The sequence below is a fragment of the Diaporthe amygdali genome (genome assembly GCF_026229845.1).
Source record: "Diaporthe amygdali strain CAA958 chromosome Unknown NODE_24_length_778219_cov_64_757418, whole genome shotgun sequence".
NCBI classification, from domain to species: Eukaryota; Fungi; Ascomycota; class Sordariomycetes; order Diaporthales; family Diaporthaceae; genus Diaporthe; species Diaporthe amygdali.
In genome coordinates this window covers 671203-692182 of record NW_026517044.1, presented here as the reverse complement: position 1 = coordinate 692182, position 20980 = coordinate 671203, and the positions used below count along the sequence as shown (strand labels likewise).

Sequence of the window (20980 nt, the reverse complement as noted above, 5' to 3'; positions counted from 1 at the left end):
CTGTTGGCTACTCAATTTTGTTGACTCTCCTTTTCTTCGCAATCGGAGATAAGGTGTGCCAAACAAAGTGTACAAAAGCACAGTGCATTTTGCTGAGACGGGATGCTAACAATCAATCAGAACATTGAATGCAAACTAGAAGCTCACACGGCCTCTGCCACAATGTGCTCGCCCGACCTCGTTGACAATAGATCCATAGTACGAAGCGGTCGAGGATTGTGTTTTAAAGAAGCATGCATTGTTGAACGAGCCGCCTTTTTGTCTTCATAAGAAGGCTCCAGTGACATTGTTTCGTGCCCCTTGCCGATGCTAGACTGGGAGCATTGTTGCAAACAGCCAGTATTTATGTCTGTAAGTCACACGGGACCTGACTGGGAGATTGTTACCATGCAATCAATTCATCAGACGGGATCCAGTGAGGCTGGGACTCTCACATCACATTCTTTACGCGATCATCAGGGCTATCAGGCATAGTCTCATACAGACATCTATCATGTCCGTCCCTACACGAGACAAAATCGACATGGTTGTCCAATCTAGAAAGCGCAAGCACTCTGACGATAACGTGCTCAAAGCCGATGAGCCTCCCCAGAAGAAGAGTCGTACCGAGGAGACAAATCTCTGGACAACAGTCAAGGAATACCTGAAAAGTCCTTGTGAAAACTCGCAACCTTCAGTGTCGTGTCCAATCTGCATGATACCCATCGCAATCCGTGGTGTTCCCCAACTCAGGCCGTGTCCTTGGAAACTTGCTGACGAATCTCAGAAAGTTGGGGTTGTCCTACCCTGTAGCCACATTATTTGTCAGGATTGCATGAGTGGGCACATCTCTGCTCAAGATGAACTGATCCAGTCCGGGGATAAATGGTGTCCATGCTGCCGCGCTGATTTGTTGTTCTCCGGATGCCTGCATCTCATTCCCTCGCAGCGATTGCCAATAGCTACGTGCGAGAATACCTCCATGGTCCCGCTGACGAGACCAGAAATGCCGCCAAATGATTTTCCCGAGGATTGCTGGGAATGCACTGCGAAATGCACTACAGACTACATCGATGTCAGTATGAGCTTTGTTTCGGAACTCATTCACGGAGTACCGCATGAAGAATCCCCCGAGTGGGAGACACTTGTTCAACAGTCTCAGCTTTTAGTCAGAGGCTATTTGGACCAACAGCGTACTGGTCCGAGCTGGCGGAAGGGCAGTATCTCTGCCAGGAAGCTTCAGGTAAGTTTCATGGACGAAGGGCTCGCTGATCTAGCCCACGATGCTATTGTGCATTCGACGGAAAATAGCACCACTGCGTTTGGAGCATTCTGGTTTGTTCCGGTCCATCGTAACTTTCAAGGACCTCCTTAAATAGCGAAACCCTCATTGTGGGTCGCAAAGATCAATGGCAGCACTGGACCACGTTCATGCCTTGGTACATCATTTTCAAGTGGATGGGTGGCTGGCTGAAATAGATATAGAGCCTCAAAGCATTCAACTGGGCAGTTCTTAATTTTCAATTTGGCAAAAGTGATTCTCAGATTTGTCTATGGGGGAGCAACTAGATATGCGCTCTCACATGATGGACTGAACGATTAATTGTAGCATATTCCAATTTGTCCAGATATCGGAATGAATCTAAACATTCGTTGCAAATGCGTGCGACTAGCTAATCTGCCCCTTGTAGCAAAGCCACAGCGTTGCGTGTCATGAATGTCATATGTTGATCTATGAGCAGCTAACGATTGTCCTCGTTTGCTTGGAAATCGTTGACAGGGTCTTATTTACTACATGGCGCTATGCAGGATATGCTACTTCCTAACTGCTCGGCGGACACAGGTCTGAATTCCAAATTCTCAATTCAACGCCCAGTGTTCTCATCATAGATGCTTTCACAACTCCTGGTCTCTCCACAAACTACGATACTAGCAGTCTCAAGCAGACTTTCAGTTCAACTTCAGGGTTCCTAGCTAGATCTCCACCGTTTCGGTACTCTTTCAGGATTCTATTTCCCCAGATTTCGATCTCCAGGATCTCGCAGGCACGAACTTTAGAGAGCAGGAAGGGGACTGTTTCCAGATGTAGACGTGAATTACAAAATAGGCCATCGAAATACAGCGACGGCCCATCTTTGCTACTGCTTTCGATTTGGTCATTGGGTGACAACCTGTCGTCTCGCAAGGTCAGCCGATCTAGGTACAGTTTGGAACAAAACTACAGCCCCGATATGGCTTATTTGCTGTTTACGAGTTTAAAACTCCAACACAATACAGCATTTACTGCGCAGCGAGATCATTCGGCAGTTCATAGTTGGAACAGGTCTCCCTTTATTCATGTGCGTCTATTTCCTTCAGTACTACGACTGGCGTACGTTGAGACCGTTGAAGAATATGTCCGTGCCCGATATTTAAGACTGCCAAGTCCTCTCAGAACAACGTGCGCCTCGAAGCAGCACTCCACTGAGCGTTTCCAGACCGTCAATGTAGACGTCGAACTGCTCCGCCATCTGCACTTATCTGGCACCTCATGCCAAGAGTATGTTTCCCTATGATCGATCGAGGCCTGTCTTTATATGCCGCCGATTCAGTCGCGACTCGACAACACCGTGAGATATGATACTCAGTCCTCAGCCGAACAGTGTCGGCATGCCGAGATGTCCTTTCTTTTCGTCGTCTAGTGAAGGGTGGCAACTCAAGATGTCCGCAGCGTAGCGCTACGGGCCATGACCGGGTAAGAGCGGCTCCGTCTCGCCATCTATCTTATCATCAGGCAATGCGTCATCTACAGCACCGCGGTAGAGGTAGTAATGCTGGAAGAAGGCCACCAGGTCGAAAAAGACGGTGACATTGCCCAGCGCAAACTTGGCAGGGTTAGCAAGGACCGCGGACCAGTCACCACCCTGGATCGAGTCTATAAAGAGTTGCACGAGTGACAGGACCGCTCCAGTCAGGTCCAAAGAGAACTGTGTGATGCTGAGTCCTCGTGTAGACTTGCGCCGGATGTTGAGCCATATCTGCGGCGCGTATTTGACGAAGGTGAGGAAGGCCTTGACGTTTCCCATGAGGTAGACCTGTGAGAGTAAGAAGATGACATGTGTGGATGAGACTGAGCCTGGCACCATCGTTCATGCACTCACCACGTCTAGCCATTCCCACCTGAAAGAAGTTGGCTGGAGACCGACAACCAGTGCGCCGAGCATGACGGCACCGACGCAGCCCCAGAAGAACCCAAGGGACCACCGGCTGCACCTTATGTTCTTGATAGGGGCAAAGCGCCACAGCCTTGGGTAGAACTGAGAGTAAATGAGGACCGCGATGAGTGCGCCGTGGACGGCGTAGGCGATATCGTTGGGCTGCACTGTCGGGATGGGATTACGCGGATAGCGATGCGCGTACTGCGCCCTCACCACGGGGGAGAGGAACAGGACTAGATTGTGGACGGCATAAGAGGCCATTCCCAGAATGTTGAGGAAGGCAAAGTCGATGGAAAACCCCGTCGTTGTTCTGCGGCGGATGTTGAGGAAGAACTGGGGGTAGAACGATGCCGTCCAGCAGAGCATGTAGGTCCACCCAATGACGGTTGATAACGTCTTGATGGTGATGAGAGCCATCCTGAGTGACCGATGTATCAGCTCTGACAAGAGCTTCTTGACTATTGGATCTGGTGAGGCATGTGGTTGTGATGTAGATAGATGTGTTGCGGTGTTTAAATTCTGCCAAGCACGGTCAGGTCCTCGTGGCACCCGACGGACCGGCCAGATAACGGCCGATTTAGCTGCATGATGGGCTGGGCCCGCCTTAAGCTTTGGCGATCCGGCCGGCCGGCGGCCACTGATTTGTCCCTGATGCAACTTTAGCTGCCCGGCCGCCATTCCGATTGCATCCATCTGCTGTACCCCACTTGCTGTTCGTCGTGGATGACCTGCATGGAGGGCAACGTGCCTATCTGATTCCTGAAATCCATTTCAGAGGTCTCTATAAATATACTCTGTCAGGTCGCTCTGTGGACTTCGAAATCCTGACGTTTGAACTGTGTCTGTCTTGGCTTGACGAAGATCTTTCCCGCCCCAAGCACCACTCTTCCAGGGCCTACCAGACACATATTTCAATGGATGCTCAAGTACGACAAACCCGAGAGGATCTTTGCACAACTTGCCTGCAAACAATATTCAGCAGGTAGGGCATCTGGATGACAGTGGTCTGCATTGCTCACATTTAGACCTTCTCAGTCAGTAGGGTTGCCCAATGATGTGGTCGTGTGTCCCGAAAATAAGGGCTCTTCGACAACGCGAACAAATTCATTTCGACGGTATCAACTCCGGGTGTCAAGGTTACTAATTCCTGGGTCACCGGTTTCGCACTGCCCCCAATATCGGACCGCTGCGACGACGTTCAGTAAGCGGAAGATGTAAGACTGCCTTGCAGACTGTAATAAACTGATATGTCAACCAAATCTGAATTAAGCACTAAATAATCATCTGGCAGCATAGTCTGACACTCCTACATGCTCGTACAGTCTAAAATCTAGCCCCTCCTCTTGATTTTTCAGCAACGTTATGCGACGTGATTCCACTTTGCAAACCCCACTCACCGAGGCTCTTCGGTGATCGGCGACACTGACGATGACTAAACCTACCTAGTACAGTAGGAACCGTCCATTGTGCCTCGGCACAGCTCTTTACTGAGGAGACCGCCTTGGCACAGCGCCTGGCCTCGAAGTGTTTAGTGCATAGCAGTCGCCCGTGGAACATTCTTCGGGACGTGGGCCGTGGGGCATGGCAGGTTCAAAGTTGTATTATTCATCAGAACGTCACCGCAACGGTGATATAACAGCATCAGGTGCCCCTGACTCGATACGCCAGATCTCAGTATGAAAATATGACAACGCCTCTCTGAGTATCTTAGGATCGGTCAACATCTAAAAACGAACAATTTACAACAGACATCCCGGAACAGAACATTGTGTTCAACCTGCCATCACTCTCCTTCAACCCAAACTTCAATCTCGGGATCACCGCAAGCATGTCTACACCCAACAAGACCTTCATCTTCAAGAAGGTCCCTAAGGGCTTCCCAGTGCCCGGGCAAGACCTCGTGACCGAGGACCGACCCATTGATCTGAATGCTGTCCCCCAAGGCGGCTTGGTCCTTCAAAATTTTGTCAGCAGCTTCGACCCCTACATGCGTCCGCGAATGAGGGACCCAGGCATCAAGTCCTACTCGCCAGCTTTCGACTTGGACGGGCCTGTGACGAGCCACTGCATCGCCAAGGTTCTCAAATCCAATAGCCCGGACTTCAAGGAGGGTGACCTGGTTGCCGCCTTCGTCAACATCGCTGAGTACTCTTACGCGCCCAAGGAGCTGATCGCCGGGAAGCGCGTGTTCAAGCTCCACAACCCTCACAACCTCGACCTCGCGCTCTTTGTCGGCACCCTGGGCATGCCCGGCCTGACGGCTTATTCTTCCCTGTACAAGATTGGCCAGCCCAAGAAGGGGGAGACCATCTTCATCAGCAGCGCTGCAGGAGCTGTGGGCCAAGTCGTCGGCCAAATCGCCAAGCACGAGGGTCTCACCGTCATTGGCAGCGTGGGTTCGGATGATAAGCTGGACTTCATCACCAAAGAGCTTGGTTTCGATGCCGGCACGAACTACAAGAAGGAGTCGACTGCCGATGCGCTGAAGAGGCTGGCGCCCAACGGCATCGATATTTACTACGAGAACGTCGGCGGCGAGGTCTTGGAGGGAGCGCTGGATGCCTTGAACACACACGGCAGGATCATCGCCTGCGGAATGGTGAGTACATTTTCTTCTGAGCCCCTAACGGTTATTTTTGATTGAAACAATATGCTGACGACGTGGCGAAGATCTCTCAATACAACGCCAAGGACGCGTCTGAGCGATATGGAGTCAAGAACTTGATGCACATCGTCACAAAGAGAATTACCATGCAAGGCTTCATCGTTGGCGACCCGGGCTTCGGGCCGGCCTACGCCCAGGAACACCAGGAGAAGGTGCAGTCGTGGCTCGCCGACGGAAGCTTTAAGGCCAAGGTGCATGTCACAGACGGCATCGACAACGCCGCAGAGGGCTTCCTTGGTCTGCTCGAGGGCAAGAACTTCGGCAAGGCCGTGCTGAAGATTGCGGACTACTAGATACTATTTGGGCACTAGTGAATAAATATACCACACAAGCAGTTTAATACATAAGAGCAAGTACTGTAAGATTTGTACCCCAGCATGCTCACTTGGATCTATAGATCTGTCACCCACTAGGCGAGCGACCTGGGCGGCACAGCAGATCCGACCCACTTGCTTGCGACACTGCGCCCTAGGGGCCCCATCTCGGCATATTTAGACCACGGCAGGATCCCATAATGTTACCGGGGTCCATATCACTTGTCACATTCAACAGACAATCGGACGGACTTATGAATGTTGGTATCTCTTACCAAGTCCTGAGATCTCATTCGAGGTAAACCTGGCCGAATGTGCAAGAACGCCAGCCAACACCGAACCGCCCCATGTATAACTCACCAAAAGTGACGATTGCGGTCAAAAGATACTATCATAAGATGTGTCAGAGCAATCATTCTGCCTTTGCAGGCCTAGATACCCAATGCACCTACTTTGCACCTGTTTGGCACCTCTTGGTTAGAGCCAAGGAAGGGCTGGCTTGTAAGCGGAGAAATGATGTGCGCCGGTTATGACCGCACGATCTCCGAGTGTACGCAGGTCGACGGCTTAGCCTACTGCCTTGGCACCTCGCGCTCGCTCTGAAAACCGCGTGCCGAACTTATAAATATTAGTGATCTTTAAGCGAGGTTGTACTTACGCGAAACAAGTATGCGACTGATCGCCCCAGTACTTGTTTTGTCAACATACAAATCATACTCTCGCCCATCTGGACATTCGCTACATAGCGTCCTAAACAGAGGGGCCTTTTTCGAAATACTTCACCTTAAGCGGAACGTTGCATTCACACAATTCACTCACAGAGGATTAAAGCTCTACCATAGCGATCCAGAGGAAGTAAACATGTCCGCCCCATCCAAAAGAAAGATCCTCGGCATCGGCATCCTCAAAGAAAGCTCTTCACAAGATCCAGCATACAGTCCTGAGCGTGTCAAGCAAGAAGTCGACCAAGAACTTGCGAGGCTGCGGGAAGCAGGATTCGAGTTTACGCTTTACTTCGCGGACAGCAAGGACATCGAGGCGACCATGCCGGCAGTCAAAAGTCTATTGAGGGACTCAACATGGGATGGTGTCTCCGTCGGCTTTGGACTCCGGGGTGCGCCGGAATACACGGCTCTCTTCGAAGACATTGTCAATGCTGCCATCAAGGAGACTCGGGGTCATGTGCCGAAGCTCATGTTCACGAGCTCGACCACAGATATCTACGATGCTGCCATCAGAGTTTTGGGGGCAAGGCCGTGAGGAACGAAATCCAGCAGTTGAGGACTTTTGAGGATGAGCTGTGGCTCATGTTGCATCCATGAAAAGCTTGAACCACAGTGTCCGGGCCGAATCGAAAGTAATCAATTAATAAGAAAATTCAATTGAATGAAACGTACTCCAGTACCTAAGACCTGCACCCGCACCCCCCCCCCCCACCACACACACACACACACACACACAAAGATAAAGCAGAAACCTGATACATAATTCGAAGGGCATTGTGCAATCCACGGTACAAAATATCCCACTCCTTAGAAAAGATGACCAGTCTCTACTCAGCCCGAGGCTTCACATTTACCCTGAAGTCCTTAATGCCCACAAACCAGGCACACTTAGAAGGCAACTCAGGCATCTTACTCAATGGCTCAATCAGAGTCATGTCAAAATTCCTCACCAGATACGGAATCACCTTCGCGATCTCCAACAAGCTGATGTTTTTTCCAATGCAAGTTCTGCTGCCCAGACCGAAGGGCATATACATCGCGTTCATGGCCTTCAGCTTCTCCTCGGAAGACTCAAGCCATCTCTCAGGGCGGAACTCCTCAGCGTCCTCGCCCCAGACCTCCTTGTTGCGATGAGCCACCCAGCAGTTGACTCCGACGTTCGTACCCGCAGGGAAGTACGTGCCGCACAGCGTCGCTCCTCCGGCAGGAACTATCCTCCAGAGGCATAGACCGACCGCGGGGTGCATCCGTAGTGCCTCCTTCAAGACCGCCTGCAGGTAGGGCAGGTTCTGGGTCTCAGCGAAGCTGGGCGGGTCGCTCAGAGCGCCTCTAGTGTGGGCCTCGTCCAGCTCAGCGCGCAATTTGGTTAGCACCCTTGGGTTCTTGATAATGTTGTAGAACGTGGCGTTTAGGGAGATAGAGGTGGTGTCGCTGCCTGCGAAGACATTCCCGCTGCATCCGCCCGTAACAAGCTCGTTCTGCGTCAGGCCGTCCAGCTTCTTCTCGCCGCGCTGGGCGGCGTCGTACATGTCGAGGAGCTTGGAGCAAAAGTCTGGCTGCGTGATGGCCTGGCGCTCCGGGTCGTCGTAGCCGTTGATGCTCTCCTTCTTGGCCTGTTCGATGCGCTCCTGTGTGAAGGCCGAGATCTTCCCGGGGCCCTCGGCTGTACTTCGCTGGGCCATGAAACGCGTCAGGGAACGGAGAGGAGCAAAGAAGCCGGCGGTGTGGCTCCACTCGAGGATGCTGCCTATTGTCTTGATCATGCCAGCGATATCCTTTCCGGTTTCCAGAAAGCCGAATCGTTTGGAGTACTGTTAGTCAGAATTGTGGGGGTCAGCTTCGTTGTCCCTCTGATAGAACGTTCCCGTGGCCTTGACATGATGGAACATACGGTGATCTCGCCAATAACATCAAAGGCATAGTATTGGAACCACTTTGAAAGGTCAATCGTCTCGCCGGACTTGGCGCGCATTCGCAGCCTGTTTGACAGAATATCGATGCAGTTGTTGACGTATGGTTCGTAGCTGACAAGACTAGACATGGCATACACACCCGCATAGTGCCGGCGTGTGCTGGAGTGCGCCTTGATGTCTCTAAGTGCGAACAAGTTGGTACGATAGAGATCGTGCCGTGCATTCCAGACCTCGTACCACTTGGACTTCTCGTATTGCGTGCCGTGGCCATAGATTGTCTTTATGGCGGCCGGGTCGTCGATACTATAGTAGTTTGGACCCACGCGGACGATTTTTCCTTTTCATGTTGTTAACGAATGGGAAGAGCTAGTAGTGTTTTCAAAAATCAGAAATATTGCGCACCATATTTCTGGTGAAGTTCGACATGTTCAGTCTGCATCTTCCCCTTCGACTGCCTGTACGCCAGCCACAGGTCGGTGAAGCGTGCGAGAAACGGGCCTGGTGCGCTAGGGTTTTTACTCCAAAGACGGGATACGATAAAAATGACGAAAGCCAGGCCTGCCACTGCTGGCCAGCTGGCGAACGGTAACGTCTCAAGCATGTTGGTCAGTGATTGCGATTATCGTCGACAGCAAGATGGTCTGGTGTGTTGCTGCCTTCGGAACAATTCGTGGAAAGAGCAGAATGAAGTCCAAAACACGAAAGCTCGTACTCATATAGACAGCTGCAAGAAACCATGCGTAGTATTGCGGGGTCTGGAGTGTTGATTCATGCTTAATGCTGCCCAAGGTGCTCGGACTCCAATTCGAGGGCGATGCCCCGTGGAATACTACTTTTTTGTTCCGCGGATTTAAAACCAGACCTTGGCTCAGAACCCACTCCTTCTACACTGCAACCTTCAGCACTTGACCTCCAATTGGTCGCCAACCACCCTATGGATAGTATTGATTTATTTTTTATACCAGCCTACGTCGAACTTAGATTCGTTTGATACCAATGTTTTTTCTGTTTTGTTTCCCAAAATTTGATGCGGTCACATGGTAGTTAACGTTGATTGGTTCATAAATCCGTGGAACGACCTTGGTAATGACGGCACATCGATAGGTTGAGGTGGAGAACCCCATTACACGCACCACCAAACAGAAATGGACCGTGGGCTACCCATCTAGCAGCTATGACGGAGGAAAAGCGACTCCGATAATAGAGCGGTGTTGATCTAGCACATAGTATACGGGGCAATCGGGTCAAATTACCGGCCGACAGAGGACAGGGTCGAAGACATCCTGCAACAATAAACCACCATAGATTTCCGAACCCCCGAATACTCACATATGCCCAGGTGGAGCTCTTAAGTCAGGTTTCATGTCCTACCGGACACCTGATTCAGCCCGAAGGCCGGTCCCGTCACCCACCAATCCGGGTGGGGACTAGCTGTCTCCTGGTCGCCGTCATGAATATCCGTTAGACTATACACAAATTATCCTGCTAGACGTTCTATATGCCAGGAAATTTATGTCACCAAAGAAATCAAGCCCAAGTTCAACAAGAACTAAAACCGACTGTTGGCTTGAATTTTTGACTTGGCGTGTCCCGAATCGTTGATTCACTCGTACACCACGGCATCCTTACGGTAATCGGAGGCGCCGAACCTGCGATTAAAAAAAAGTGATGTACGGCTTATTGACGAGTTTCCAAGAATTCGGGTTGTCCCCGACTTGTCGAAGCATTTTGCCGCTCCCAGAATGACAACGGGTGCGATTTGCGTTTGCTCTGGACCAAGCCATGCCGCAAAATAGGCTGCTTTTAGCAATGAATTGGGATATGCAACTTGCGAGATGCGAAGCGGGCTTGACGAAGGCATTCAATTCAACGCGCGAGCTCTCAATGAATCAAGGTCGGTGCTTCGGGCTGGTCGGAAGGCTGTACATGAAGTTCTGTGTCTTCTTCGGGCAAGGAGAGCGGGCCGCATTGACATAGCAACCACAGTACTGTAAAATAACCATGCAAGGCAGCTTCTTGGCCTCTTTCCAATCGTGGCATAACCTGCCCGATCCATGTTAATCTTCAGGGTATAGATGCATCGTTCAATTCAAAATTCTTTAAGAATTATAAAATTACCGGTGCTTAGATGCTATCACAAAAGGTCCAAGAGCATATGCGTACAGAAGATAACAAATAAAATGCACTAATCAATAGTCTCTAAAAATAGATCATGGACACACCCACACCCTAGGGGTATCAATACCCAACCTCAAGTGCCCTTTCACTGCTGAGACAAAGTTTCGAAGTCCTGAATACTGTCCGGTACATTTAATAGACATGTAGAAAATGATTTAGTTTCACATTCCTTGAAACCCTGGAAACCTACTTTCGTCTAAGCGTCGGGTGACGCAGGGCAACACGTCAGAGCTGAGGCGGCAACGTAGAAGCCAAGTAACAGACTTAGACTGATTAAGGAATGTGAGGTTCACTCTAGCGTCATGCGCACGATTCACCCAAGATGAAGCCAATGAGACCCATAGATACGAGGACTATATTGGTCGTGCTGATAGACCTTGAAAGGCATGAAGCTGTGATCTCGCGTTATGTCTGTGTTGACCATGTACACGCCTGTCTGTTGCATCAAGACATTGAAGACTAGGACCTCGATTTCGAAAACTCAGGCTCGAGCAGATTTGTCTTAGGCCCAACTGCTTGATTCCACTAGGCTTCCACCTTGCCCCTCGTTTGAGCTCCGTGCCGAAGTCCAATAAAGGTGAGAAGGACACAGAAATTGAATCGGGAGGCTGTGTTGACCCAGTGACATAAGATGTCAACGGTGAATTGTCTTTTGCTCTGGGAATAAGGATTTACGTCGTCTGATTCAAACATCTTGCGGTGAGGATTAGGAAGATGGCCTGCGGGTACGAGAGGGACGAGAACCTTGCCGGCCGGACGACTTTGTTATCTGGAGGTCTCCGTACATCCAATCATACACGCACATGCCTGACTTATGTGAAGCTCATAATGAGGTAGTGAACAATCTACACGGAGGAAAAGGGGCTTGACTGAAGGACTGTGTTGGCGAACAGCCAGGGGCAAGTATCTACTAACAGTGTAACCGGCCCGGGCGTGCTAGGTTTGTTATTGCAGGACTGCTCCATGATGGCGCGTTCCAGCTCCACCACCGCACATACGTAGATGCAGAGTTATCTATCTTAACTTGGAAATTCTGCATGCTATTGAGATATATTCGTCATCATCTGCTTCATTAGTGGATAAGGACGAAACATGGCCAAAAGCGGACAGCACAGTGGACATCGAACAGGCCTTGATCAGTCCACGGAATCTTATCTGCACGTGACTGTACCCATCTTTTCCGATCACGGCATCAGAGACGAATCTGACGAATCCTGACTGACAGCAGTGGCTGCGCGTCTGTCCCAGAACGGCCTTACATCACGGTAGTAAGCCACTCCATACATTTGTGTATGTCTAAATTTGATACAACGTATACACTGAAGCACTGTCGGCACCCGAGCATCGAATCACACCGGGGACTACCGGCGCGGGGATCCTTCCGTCATACCGCTGCCCTGACCCATCGTCGCAGGCTCAATTGCTTGATTCCCCGGTCTGCGATACAGGGGCGAAAGGGGGCGACCCATAGCCGCTCAGCAGCATGTTGTGCATGATATCGACGGCTCCCCTTCCTATAAGGATGGGGAGCCGTCAGGCTCGTTGCCTCTCAACTGTCGTCTTGGGTGCGAGACGCAGCGTGAAATCGAACTCATCAGCGACAATGGGTACTCTTACTCCTCCACGTCAATTCCATGGACCGCAGGGATGGACCAGGATGTACTCCAGCGGTAGAAGATACGAGTCGGTGGTCGTTGGTGCTGGCGCTGGAGGTATTGGTGTTGTTGGAAACCTACTCGAGGTGCAGAAGGGCCCGATATTGTGGGCTGACGAGTTGTTCGATGGTGGACGACTTAACAAACATTACCGGGAGGTGCCTTCGAACACCAAAGCCAAATTCTTCACCAAATACGCCGAGGGAGTTGAGGCATTCAGGAATATTGCCAAAGAGACCCCTGAACCCAACGCGATGAGCCATCTCCTCAGCTTGGACCCGGAGAAGACATGTCACATAGCACAAGCTGCAGACTTGTGTCTGATGTTAACAAATGGGCTGGATGAACAAAAAGGGGTGTCAAAACACCAAGGCAGAGTCACTGATGCGGCATGGTCAAACTCAACTTGGAGCGTTTCCGTCTCAACATCCAGCAGCACTTCACCCACACAATTCGATGCCAGCAGACTCGTTTTCTGTACCGGCTCCTCACCCATCAGCGGTCCTCTCCCTGTCACTCACCTTCAGGAAGTCCACCTCGACACCGCCCTCTCACCCACACTCCTATCCAAGACCCTCCCCACCGACCAGCCCACGCAGATCGGCGTGATCGGCGCCTCCCACTCTGCCATCCTCGTCCTACGTAATCTATCTCGCCTAGCAACCAGCACCCATCCCCAGCTGCGTATCAAATGGTTCACCCGCCACCCTCTCCGTTACGCTGAGGAGCGCGACGGCTGGATCCTGCGGGACAACACGGGCCTCAAAGGCGAGGTTGCCACCTGGGCGCGCGAGAACTTAGAAGAGCAAGTCCTCTCTTCATCATCCGTTTCAGGCCACCTCGTCAAGATCGCGACGAGCCATGGCGACGAGACGGAGACGTACAAGCGCGAATTGGCAGACTGCACTCATGTGTGCCAGGCCATCGGCTACAAGCCTGAGAAGCTGCCTGAGCTGCGGGTTGAGGGCCGGAAGGTGACGCCCAAGTTTGACAACACGACGGGGTCATTCGTCGACGCGGAGTCCGGAGACAAAATACCGGGCCTCTTTGGTGCTGGTATTGCGTTTCCCCAGCGGGTTGTTGATCCGGAGGGCAACGTGGAGTATGCCGTGGGGTTATTCAAGTTCATGAACTTTTTGAAAAAGGTAGTGCCCGAGTGGTAGACATTTAGAAGACTGCATTGCATGTATAGAGGGAAAGAGGTCCTTCTCCACATATACAAGATCCTTGGCTGGTTTTGGGTTGCTGAGGGTGGTTGTGGGATCATTAAACTAAACTTGCATCGAAGGTGTCCAAGAAAGAAAATAGACATAAATGTACTCGAGGCTAGGAGTCCCCAGGTAAGCAAGTCGGAGATATAAAATAATATATCTATGTAAAAGGAAGAAAGATAAACTCTACTTAGTCTTTGAATTACTAGCCTAATTTCTAGTAGACTACCTCCTTTCTCTGAAAAATCATTTAAGCACAGTGTACGCTCCCTCAATTCTGCCCGGAAACTTTCTGCATCGCTGCATGTGGTGAATCCGGCGTAAGCGTCTGAGGCTGCACAGTTCTTCCATTCCTCGCTCAGCTCTTCATTCCAGAGGCTTTTCAGACCTAATCGTTCTTGATCAATTTCAAGCATCAAGAACGCTCTACGAGTTTCACAAGGTTCACTACACTTGTGGTACAATTCGACGGCTCCTGAGGGTAGAATGTCATGAGGTTTGCAAGCAGCTTAGCTCGAAAGCGTTGCGAGGCTGTAGCTCTACATGTTCCTGCAGCTGATTGGAATCCCATTGAGAGTCTTGTTACTTACCTTACTGATATTTAGTAGCTCCAGAGTCCTCCAAATGGTTGCCTTGGGATTTATCGACCCCTCTGGTCATTCACCGACGTGGAGGTCGATGTCAGTCAGAGATCCCTCGTCCTTATAGACCAGCCGTACAATTTCGACTCTGTCCCGAAGACCAGGATTCTTCGGCACTGAGAGATTCCACTCTATCTCAATTAATAGGATTTTCTCGCGAAAAAAAATGCTATGTGAGGTTTTTTCTTGTTTTCTTTTTAGTGGGGGGGGGGGGGGTTGGTTTTTCTTTCAGTCTGTCCTCGATTTCCACGGAAAAAGATCTGTATAATCTGATATTAACAGACATATACAACGACTAGTGAAACCAAACCAAATTAAATTACAAAATAAATATCTATTGAAACGGTCCTCACGTAGTCACGGCACGAAGACTCGATTTGACTACAGAGATTTGTTGATTCTTTGTTGAGGTTTGCCCATCAAAAAGAACGAGCTTAACCCAGGTGTCCGCTTCGCCATTTCGCGGCCACAATATGTCTTGTAACGGCACATCTATAAGACTGCATTGTGCTCCAGAAAGCGTCCTGGATTCTAACTTTTTGAATAAGGAACGTACTCTTACTATAATTCAGAGGTGTAGGGCGCCGTCGCATGGAGTGGATAAGTAAAAGAAGGGGGGGATAGCTGTAGGATAACCAGCTATAAAATAACCTTTCTTAGAATACCCTCTTATATAATAACCTCCTATAGGACAACCTCCTATAGGATAAACTCCTGTGGGATAACGTTCTGTAGAATAACCTCCTATAGGATAACTTCCTATGGGATAATCTTATATAGGATAATCTCTTATAGAATAACCTTCTATAGAATAACCTCTTATAGGATAACCTCCTATAGGATAACCTTCTGTGGGATAGCGTCTTATAGGATAACCTCCTATAAGATAACCTCCTATGGAATAACCTCTTATGGGATAACCTCCTATGCGGTAAACTCCTATAGTAACCTTTTTTAGGATAACCTGTTATAGGATAATTCCTTAAGTAATAATCTCTTCTAATCCTTTTCAATTAGATAGGCTCCTATATGGGAAAGTATAGAAAAGCTATACGAGGCCTCTGTAATGAGATGTTGAAAGTTTTAAAGGTGTAATGATGTTCTTCCTGAGACGGGGCCCCACGCTGCTGCACTATAAGAAAGTGAATCAAAAGGTGAGAATCCAGAACATCTTCTGGAATACAGCGTCGTCTTATATAGCCGTGCTGTTATAGTTCTAATAGTATATGTAAAGGCAGAAGCAGCGCAGCTGCACACATATGATCAAACCTATCTGCAGACAGTGGACTGACAAGATATAAGCTATCAATACAGGCCTAAGTTACACGCACAGAAGCGTTAATCCCGAGAAATGCTGCCCTCAAGAAATATATTTTCGTTCAGAAATATTGCTCTCGTTCAGAAGCGTTGCCTCGGCTGAAAATACAAGAGCACTCAAAGATCGCTTCGTTTAGTACTGTTCCTCGCCAGCCAAACGCCTACACTTGGTTGACAAACGTGAGCTGGAAAGAGGTAGACATCGATAGACTTTAAAATGTTCCCGAGTCTGCAACCAAGCAACCCAGCTGGAGTTACAACATTAGCAGCGGCGAACGCTCACACCTCCACAACGACCAGTCACCAGCAACATGTTCTAGCGAAGTCGCTCAAGGAGCGAGAGCCTCCATACCTCTGCTACTTTGAGCTGATGATGCATTCCACCCCAGCCCCCTGCCTCCATCATCAGAAGCGGGGGTATCTATCGACATGTCAGTCAGCATGGTACCGAGAGGCAACATCGCCGGCCCTTTGTTGCCGCCCTTGACCACCACCATGACATCGCCCGTGATCCGCATTGCTAGCACCCCATTCCCTACATTCCATTTGCCGTGGTCCAGCCTTGGTATGCCCCCCCCCCCTCTTCAGGCTCTGCATGCCGAGGTTAAGGATTGGATCGGGTGACCGAGCGGCGCTGGGCGGCATGGCCAAGGCGATGGTTAAGAGGAACTGCTTGAGATTCGACACATTCTGGGGCAAAGACAGCTTCGCCAACGACATCATGTCTGGGTCGTAGCACAATTGCCGTGACCTCGGCAAATTGGCCCCCGAACTTTTACTTCCACCTATTCATGGAGTTGCTAGTTGCTCGTCATCTAGTGGGTTCAATCAGGATGGCTTGCGAGTTCGAGATGACGATCGCATTCATCTTTGACACCTTTGGAATCTGCTTAATGGGTATCCCATAAGCTCTTCTTCCACCTATCCACCATCGCGGTCACGGCATTCTCAGAAGTCGTTGTTCGACTCACCTCGCAAGGAAAGCCCATTTCTTGGGAAGCATCATGGACGAGTTGGCTCGACCTGAAGAACCACTTTGACTACGAATGGACGAGGTCCAACCACCCGTTCCCAGCCAGTCTGTTGGTGGCTTCACCCAGACAAAGCTGGGTTCTTACAGGGAAGTTCGGGACAAGCTCATGGAGTGGAAGATTGGACACCAGACAATTCGAGTCGCCCTTCCATATCGAGAGGCCCATATTCGACCATGTTAACGAGGAACACGGTGTTCCGCCCAGGGGCTGGTTGCAGGTGGTCCCACGGCTTGAGAGGAAGGCACGCAGGAACTGCCTGGACAAGTTGAGCAGGGGCAGGAGGGTGCCTTCCCACCCAGGGCCACGCAACCAGCGAGCAGAAGTCTTGAGGACTTTCTTCAGGCAGGCCGTGGCCCCGTGTTCTCATGTCTTCAAGCAACCATCATCGAAAATGCCCGCTGTTATCAAAGAGTTCGCCGGGCTCTTGGCCCGCTTCAAGCAGTTCGTTCGCCCGTCCCGGGGCACGGGGGTGCCCGCGGGAGATGATTCTTGTCTCCCGGAGGAGGGAGTGCCCATCTCTCTCTTTCTCTGGCAAGATGATGATCCCTCGGTGCCGCCTCCCCCTCCCCCCTACGTCCCTCCCTCCTCCTCTTCTCTGCCACCCTCCCCTCCGCCACCATCCCCCCTTCCCAAGAAGAGGGCGGCTGTTGCCGTGGCTCGGCCAGCCAAGAAGCCAAAGAAAATCTAATCACAAAAAAAATTAAAAATTAAAACCCCCTCAAAAAAATTATCATTACCGACACGATTTTGGTTGCTTTCGCTCGCTGGCTCAATCAATGAGGGTCGCTCGCTGGCTCAATCAACGGGTCGTTCGCTGGCTCGATCGACGACTTGTTTCACGAGCTTACTCAACGAATCTCGGCTTCTACTTCGGCTGATACCACAGGACTGGCCTTCAAGAACTCCTCGGGAATTCGGGGGTCACCCAGGCACATGTTAGTCCCACTTGCACCCACATAGCACTGTGCTGATCAGACCAGCTCTAGCTGACGGCTAAATCGTGATGGAGCATACCAATACCGACTAACCAAGATGATTTCGTCGATTCGACACAACGAATGAGACTCAGGAGCAACAACCATCACGCTGGCCACATCGGCATTGGCTCTCTACCAACATCACGATCGAACCACTTACCGAGCCCTTCAATCAGACACACACGCGGTGGGAAATGGCGTGGTGGGCTCGAATCGATTCGAGAGTGCTACCGAGAGGTCCCTACTTCCTCTTGACCCAAGAGCAACGAGGTATGTTAATTGTACCTTGAGTCTATACGGAACTAACTGTGCTGCAAGATCACCCTCTTCGAAGCCAGCAGATTGGGACAAGCACTGTATGGCTCTACCATTTTGAGTGGGGGAGAGCGAACAGAGCACATGCTCGAGGGGCCTCCGGCCTGATAAGGGGTAATTCAGCACATGATTTGAATGGAGCGAGGAGCTTCTGGGGTGGTTGTTCGCAAATGATGGTGGCGGGAGTGGAAGTGGTACGCCGTTATGGCACCTGGTATTCATTCGCACGTGTGAGGGCATCCTCTTGGTCTCATGCTGTCTCTTTGGGGTCTGGATACATTTTTTGGGCGGTCTGGAAATTGGTTAGGCTATGTAAGTCCTTATTTGACTGATTGAGGCATATCTACGCCCCCCCTCCCCCGGAGGAGGGGCAAAACTACTTAGGGAAAGACTAATAGGATTTACTGGCGTATCGGCTTGAATACTCAACAATAGCTTACAGCTTCTACCACTAAATGATAGATGGCTTCAACTGCGTCATTATTATCGAAACTATCGACTTCGCTGATGTTCACGATGAAATGTAATATGGGTAGCTATGTAAATAGAGAACTTTTGTTCCGAACAAATATAACTTCATGATGATTCGTTTACTTGGACGTATATTTATTCGAGGACTCGCGCACACAGAAATATAAAGCTGACGAAAGTTTTCAAGCCACAGAGCTCACGCCCGTATGAACATGTTCTGTTCAGTTGTGTAAGGAGCAGATTTTAAAATGAAATTTCCTTGTCAGTTCTCAGTCACTGGACCTACTTGCCCCATGTGCACGTTGTCACTCTGCAAAGTGAGTCACTGATTTCAATGACAGTGATCTGCAGATCTTGGGGAAACAAAAAGGTGATCTGGCCCGTTTCATCCACCTCAGTCTCTCTTCCAACTACGATCACGACTACCAGCAACAAATATTCCAGACAAGTACTCCTACCAAACTTCAAGTTGTTTCCAGGGATCTACGATCAAGAGAGTTTGCAAAAGAGACACTTCAACTTCTTGGAAGCCCTCGTGCTGCCTTGGGAATACCCTCATTCGTTATGGATCCCACTCGAAACCGAGGCCAGCCTCCAAACCAGGATCCACGGCAGCGACCGGGAGGCTCTTCGATGCCGTCGACAGGGGCTACTTCTCAACCTCGCCCAAACCTGATTCCCTTCCTACAGTCTCGTCAACCCAATACCACGTCCAATACACTGCGATCAGGACCTACCCAAGCCCCACTCTCAATGGATGCCCCAGGACAAGATCAACGCCCCAGGGCAGTCGTATTCATGGAAAACTACGAGGCACCTCAGAATGTACCGCGAGAGCTAGGTGGCAAACAGATATTTCCTCGGGCTATGGCGGGTGAGAGAGGCTGGGCTTTCCGATCCCTCCCCGTCACCGGAAGCATGGGAGCTTCCGTCCATTGGATCTGGGTAGTCGTTTCTATCGGGGGTGCGACAAGGCGCGGCTGGATGCCGCAAGGGTCACTGAAGCCCGGTGAGTTCCTATGTGACTCCATGCCCATCGAGATTCCAATGCAGAAGATGCATCAGCCTCCTCTCCAAGAGACGACCTCCCAACAGAAAGACACTGTGTTGTATCGAACCCTGCAAGGTATCTGGGAAGGCATACGTAACAACCGAGATACATTTCTTGCACCCATTGCCAGTCAAGAAGACATCAGTCTCGCGGAGCTGACTCTTTATGGAACAGGGGGTAGTGGGTATGCCGACCTACTCTACAGGTCTATCTCCCCCCAGCTTCGGAACATCATGGATCAGGGTCACTTCAATCCCCGGGAGTTTCTCGACCCAAGCAAAGCTGTCCGGCAGATGACTTCGTCGTGGCCGAGCGACGACTACGCCGTCATCTACCTCATGGTATCGGACGGCGTCCAACATGGCATCAAGAATCTGGTCAATCCACCGGCGCAGAATGACCTGGCCATCTACGCAGGTCAAGGGGCAAATGGTCCCAACCGCTGCTTGACTGGTGGATCAAGCTGCCATCAGTGGCTTCTAACGCATCCGGAGCTGAGGCATGGCAATTGCGTCAAATACAAGATCGCAAGAACAGGCAAAAATACTGTCTGGATCCCATTCATGTTGATCAAAAAGTCGAACAACGAGCTCCACGGCCTGGGTTGGGAGAACCTCCTTCACGTGGCCGAGCTGACGACCGTCATTCTACTGAAGACGTGGAACCCCCTCGTTCTGAAAACCGTGAACCCCCATCAGATGGGTAGCTATGCACGGGATTACGAGTCAGCCTCTATATTCAGGGGGCTCATCGACGAAGTGTCTGAGAGGACTGGCTAGCATCCGGCCCCAACACTTGGTACGAACTGGACGACCCCCATTTACTCGATGATGCCCGAGGAACGGGTATGGGTTTCGTGGTATGATATTGAGCGGCAGTCTTACTTCTTCCGCACGCGATGCACATTGCACTTCTTCAACCCAGAACGCGCATCAAAGCCGCTCACGTCGAAGAAAGGCACAGTAACACCGCGGCGCCCAGGAACACAGTTGTGCCTCAACATCTCGGGGCGCAAACTGACCATACCGAAAGATTTATACAAATCGAACCATCTAAAGCCTGGTGATGGAGTACATGTGTAGGTCGAGAGATCGCCAGCTTCGTATTCTGCAATTCCCTTGTTTAGCGGAAGCAGAGGTCTGGTACGTTTTTGAAAGCTAATGTTTGGTACCTAGGCTCTTTGAAATGTGCTGCGATGAAGCCATGCGGGTATTCAGGCGACACGACATACCTTTCGTGCGCATTCCCAGTATATGTGGAAACCCAGAAGTCGAGAAGCTTGCATCCATGTCACTCAAATTTCAGTGGGAAGACCCCGCTTCCGGAGGATGGAAAGA

At 50.5% G+C, this 20980-nt stretch overlaps 7 protein-coding genes across 7 annotated transcripts; 5 read left to right on the top strand and 2 right to left on the bottom strand.

Moving 5' to 3' along the window:
* Positions 1-2696: 2696 nt before the first annotated feature.
* Positions 2697-3593, bottom strand: J7T55_010833 (uncharacterized protein; the record flags this gene model as incomplete). Its single annotated transcript, XM_053130944.1, has 2 exons — positions 2697-3053; positions 3120-3593. 2 exons carry the CDS (start codon positions 3591-3593, stop codon positions 2697-2699), a joined length of 831 nt encoding a protein of 276 aa, XP_052991114.1.
* A 1411-nt stretch (positions 3594-5004) lies between these two features.
* J7T55_010832 (uncharacterized protein) lies at positions 5005-6134 on the top strand (the record flags this gene model as incomplete). Its single annotated transcript, XM_053130943.1, has 2 exons — positions 5005-5775; positions 5847-6134. 2 exons carry the CDS (start codon positions 5005-5007, stop codon positions 6132-6134), a joined length of 1059 nt encoding a protein of 352 aa, XP_052991113.1.
* Positions 6135-7016: 882 nt separating this feature from the next.
* J7T55_010831 (uncharacterized protein) lies at positions 7017-7415 on the top strand (the record flags this gene model as incomplete). The annotated part of the gene is made up of 1 exon (XM_053130942.1): positions 7017-7415. The coding sequence occupies one exon, from the start codon at positions 7017-7019 to the stop codon at positions 7413-7415; it is 399 nt and encodes a 132-aa protein (XP_052991112.1).
* A 292-nt stretch (positions 7416-7707) lies between these two features.
* J7T55_010830 (cytochrome p450 pisatin) lies at positions 7708-9394 on the bottom strand (the record flags this gene model as incomplete). The annotated part of the gene is made up of 3 exons (XM_053130940.1): positions 7708-8691; positions 8772-9130; positions 9196-9394. 3 exons carry the CDS (start codon positions 9392-9394, stop codon positions 7708-7710), a joined length of 1542 nt encoding a protein of 513 aa, XP_052991111.1.
* A 3180-nt stretch (positions 9395-12574) lies between these two features.
* Positions 12575-13789, top strand: J7T55_0108299 (uncharacterized protein; the record flags this gene model as incomplete). The annotated part of the gene is made up of 1 exon (XM_053130939.1): positions 12575-13789. One exon carries the CDS (start codon positions 12575-12577, stop codon positions 13787-13789), a length of 1215 nt encoding a protein of 404 aa, XP_052991110.1.
* Positions 13790-16236: 2447 nt separating this feature from the next.
* Positions 16237-17517, top strand: J7T55_010828 (uncharacterized protein; the record flags this gene model as incomplete). Its single annotated transcript, XM_053130938.1, has 3 exons — positions 16237-16360; positions 16615-16692; positions 16748-17517. 3 exons carry the CDS (start codon positions 16237-16239, stop codon positions 17515-17517), a joined length of 972 nt encoding a protein of 323 aa, XP_052991109.1.
* A 1828-nt stretch (positions 17518-19345) lies between these two features.
* Positions 19346-20422, top strand: J7T55_010827 (uncharacterized protein; the record flags this gene model as incomplete). Its single annotated transcript, XM_053130937.1, has 1 exon — positions 19346-20422. The coding sequence occupies one exon, from the start codon at positions 19346-19348 to the stop codon at positions 20420-20422; it is 1077 nt and encodes a 358-aa protein (XP_052991108.1).
* Positions 20423-20980: the final 558 nt, after the last annotated feature.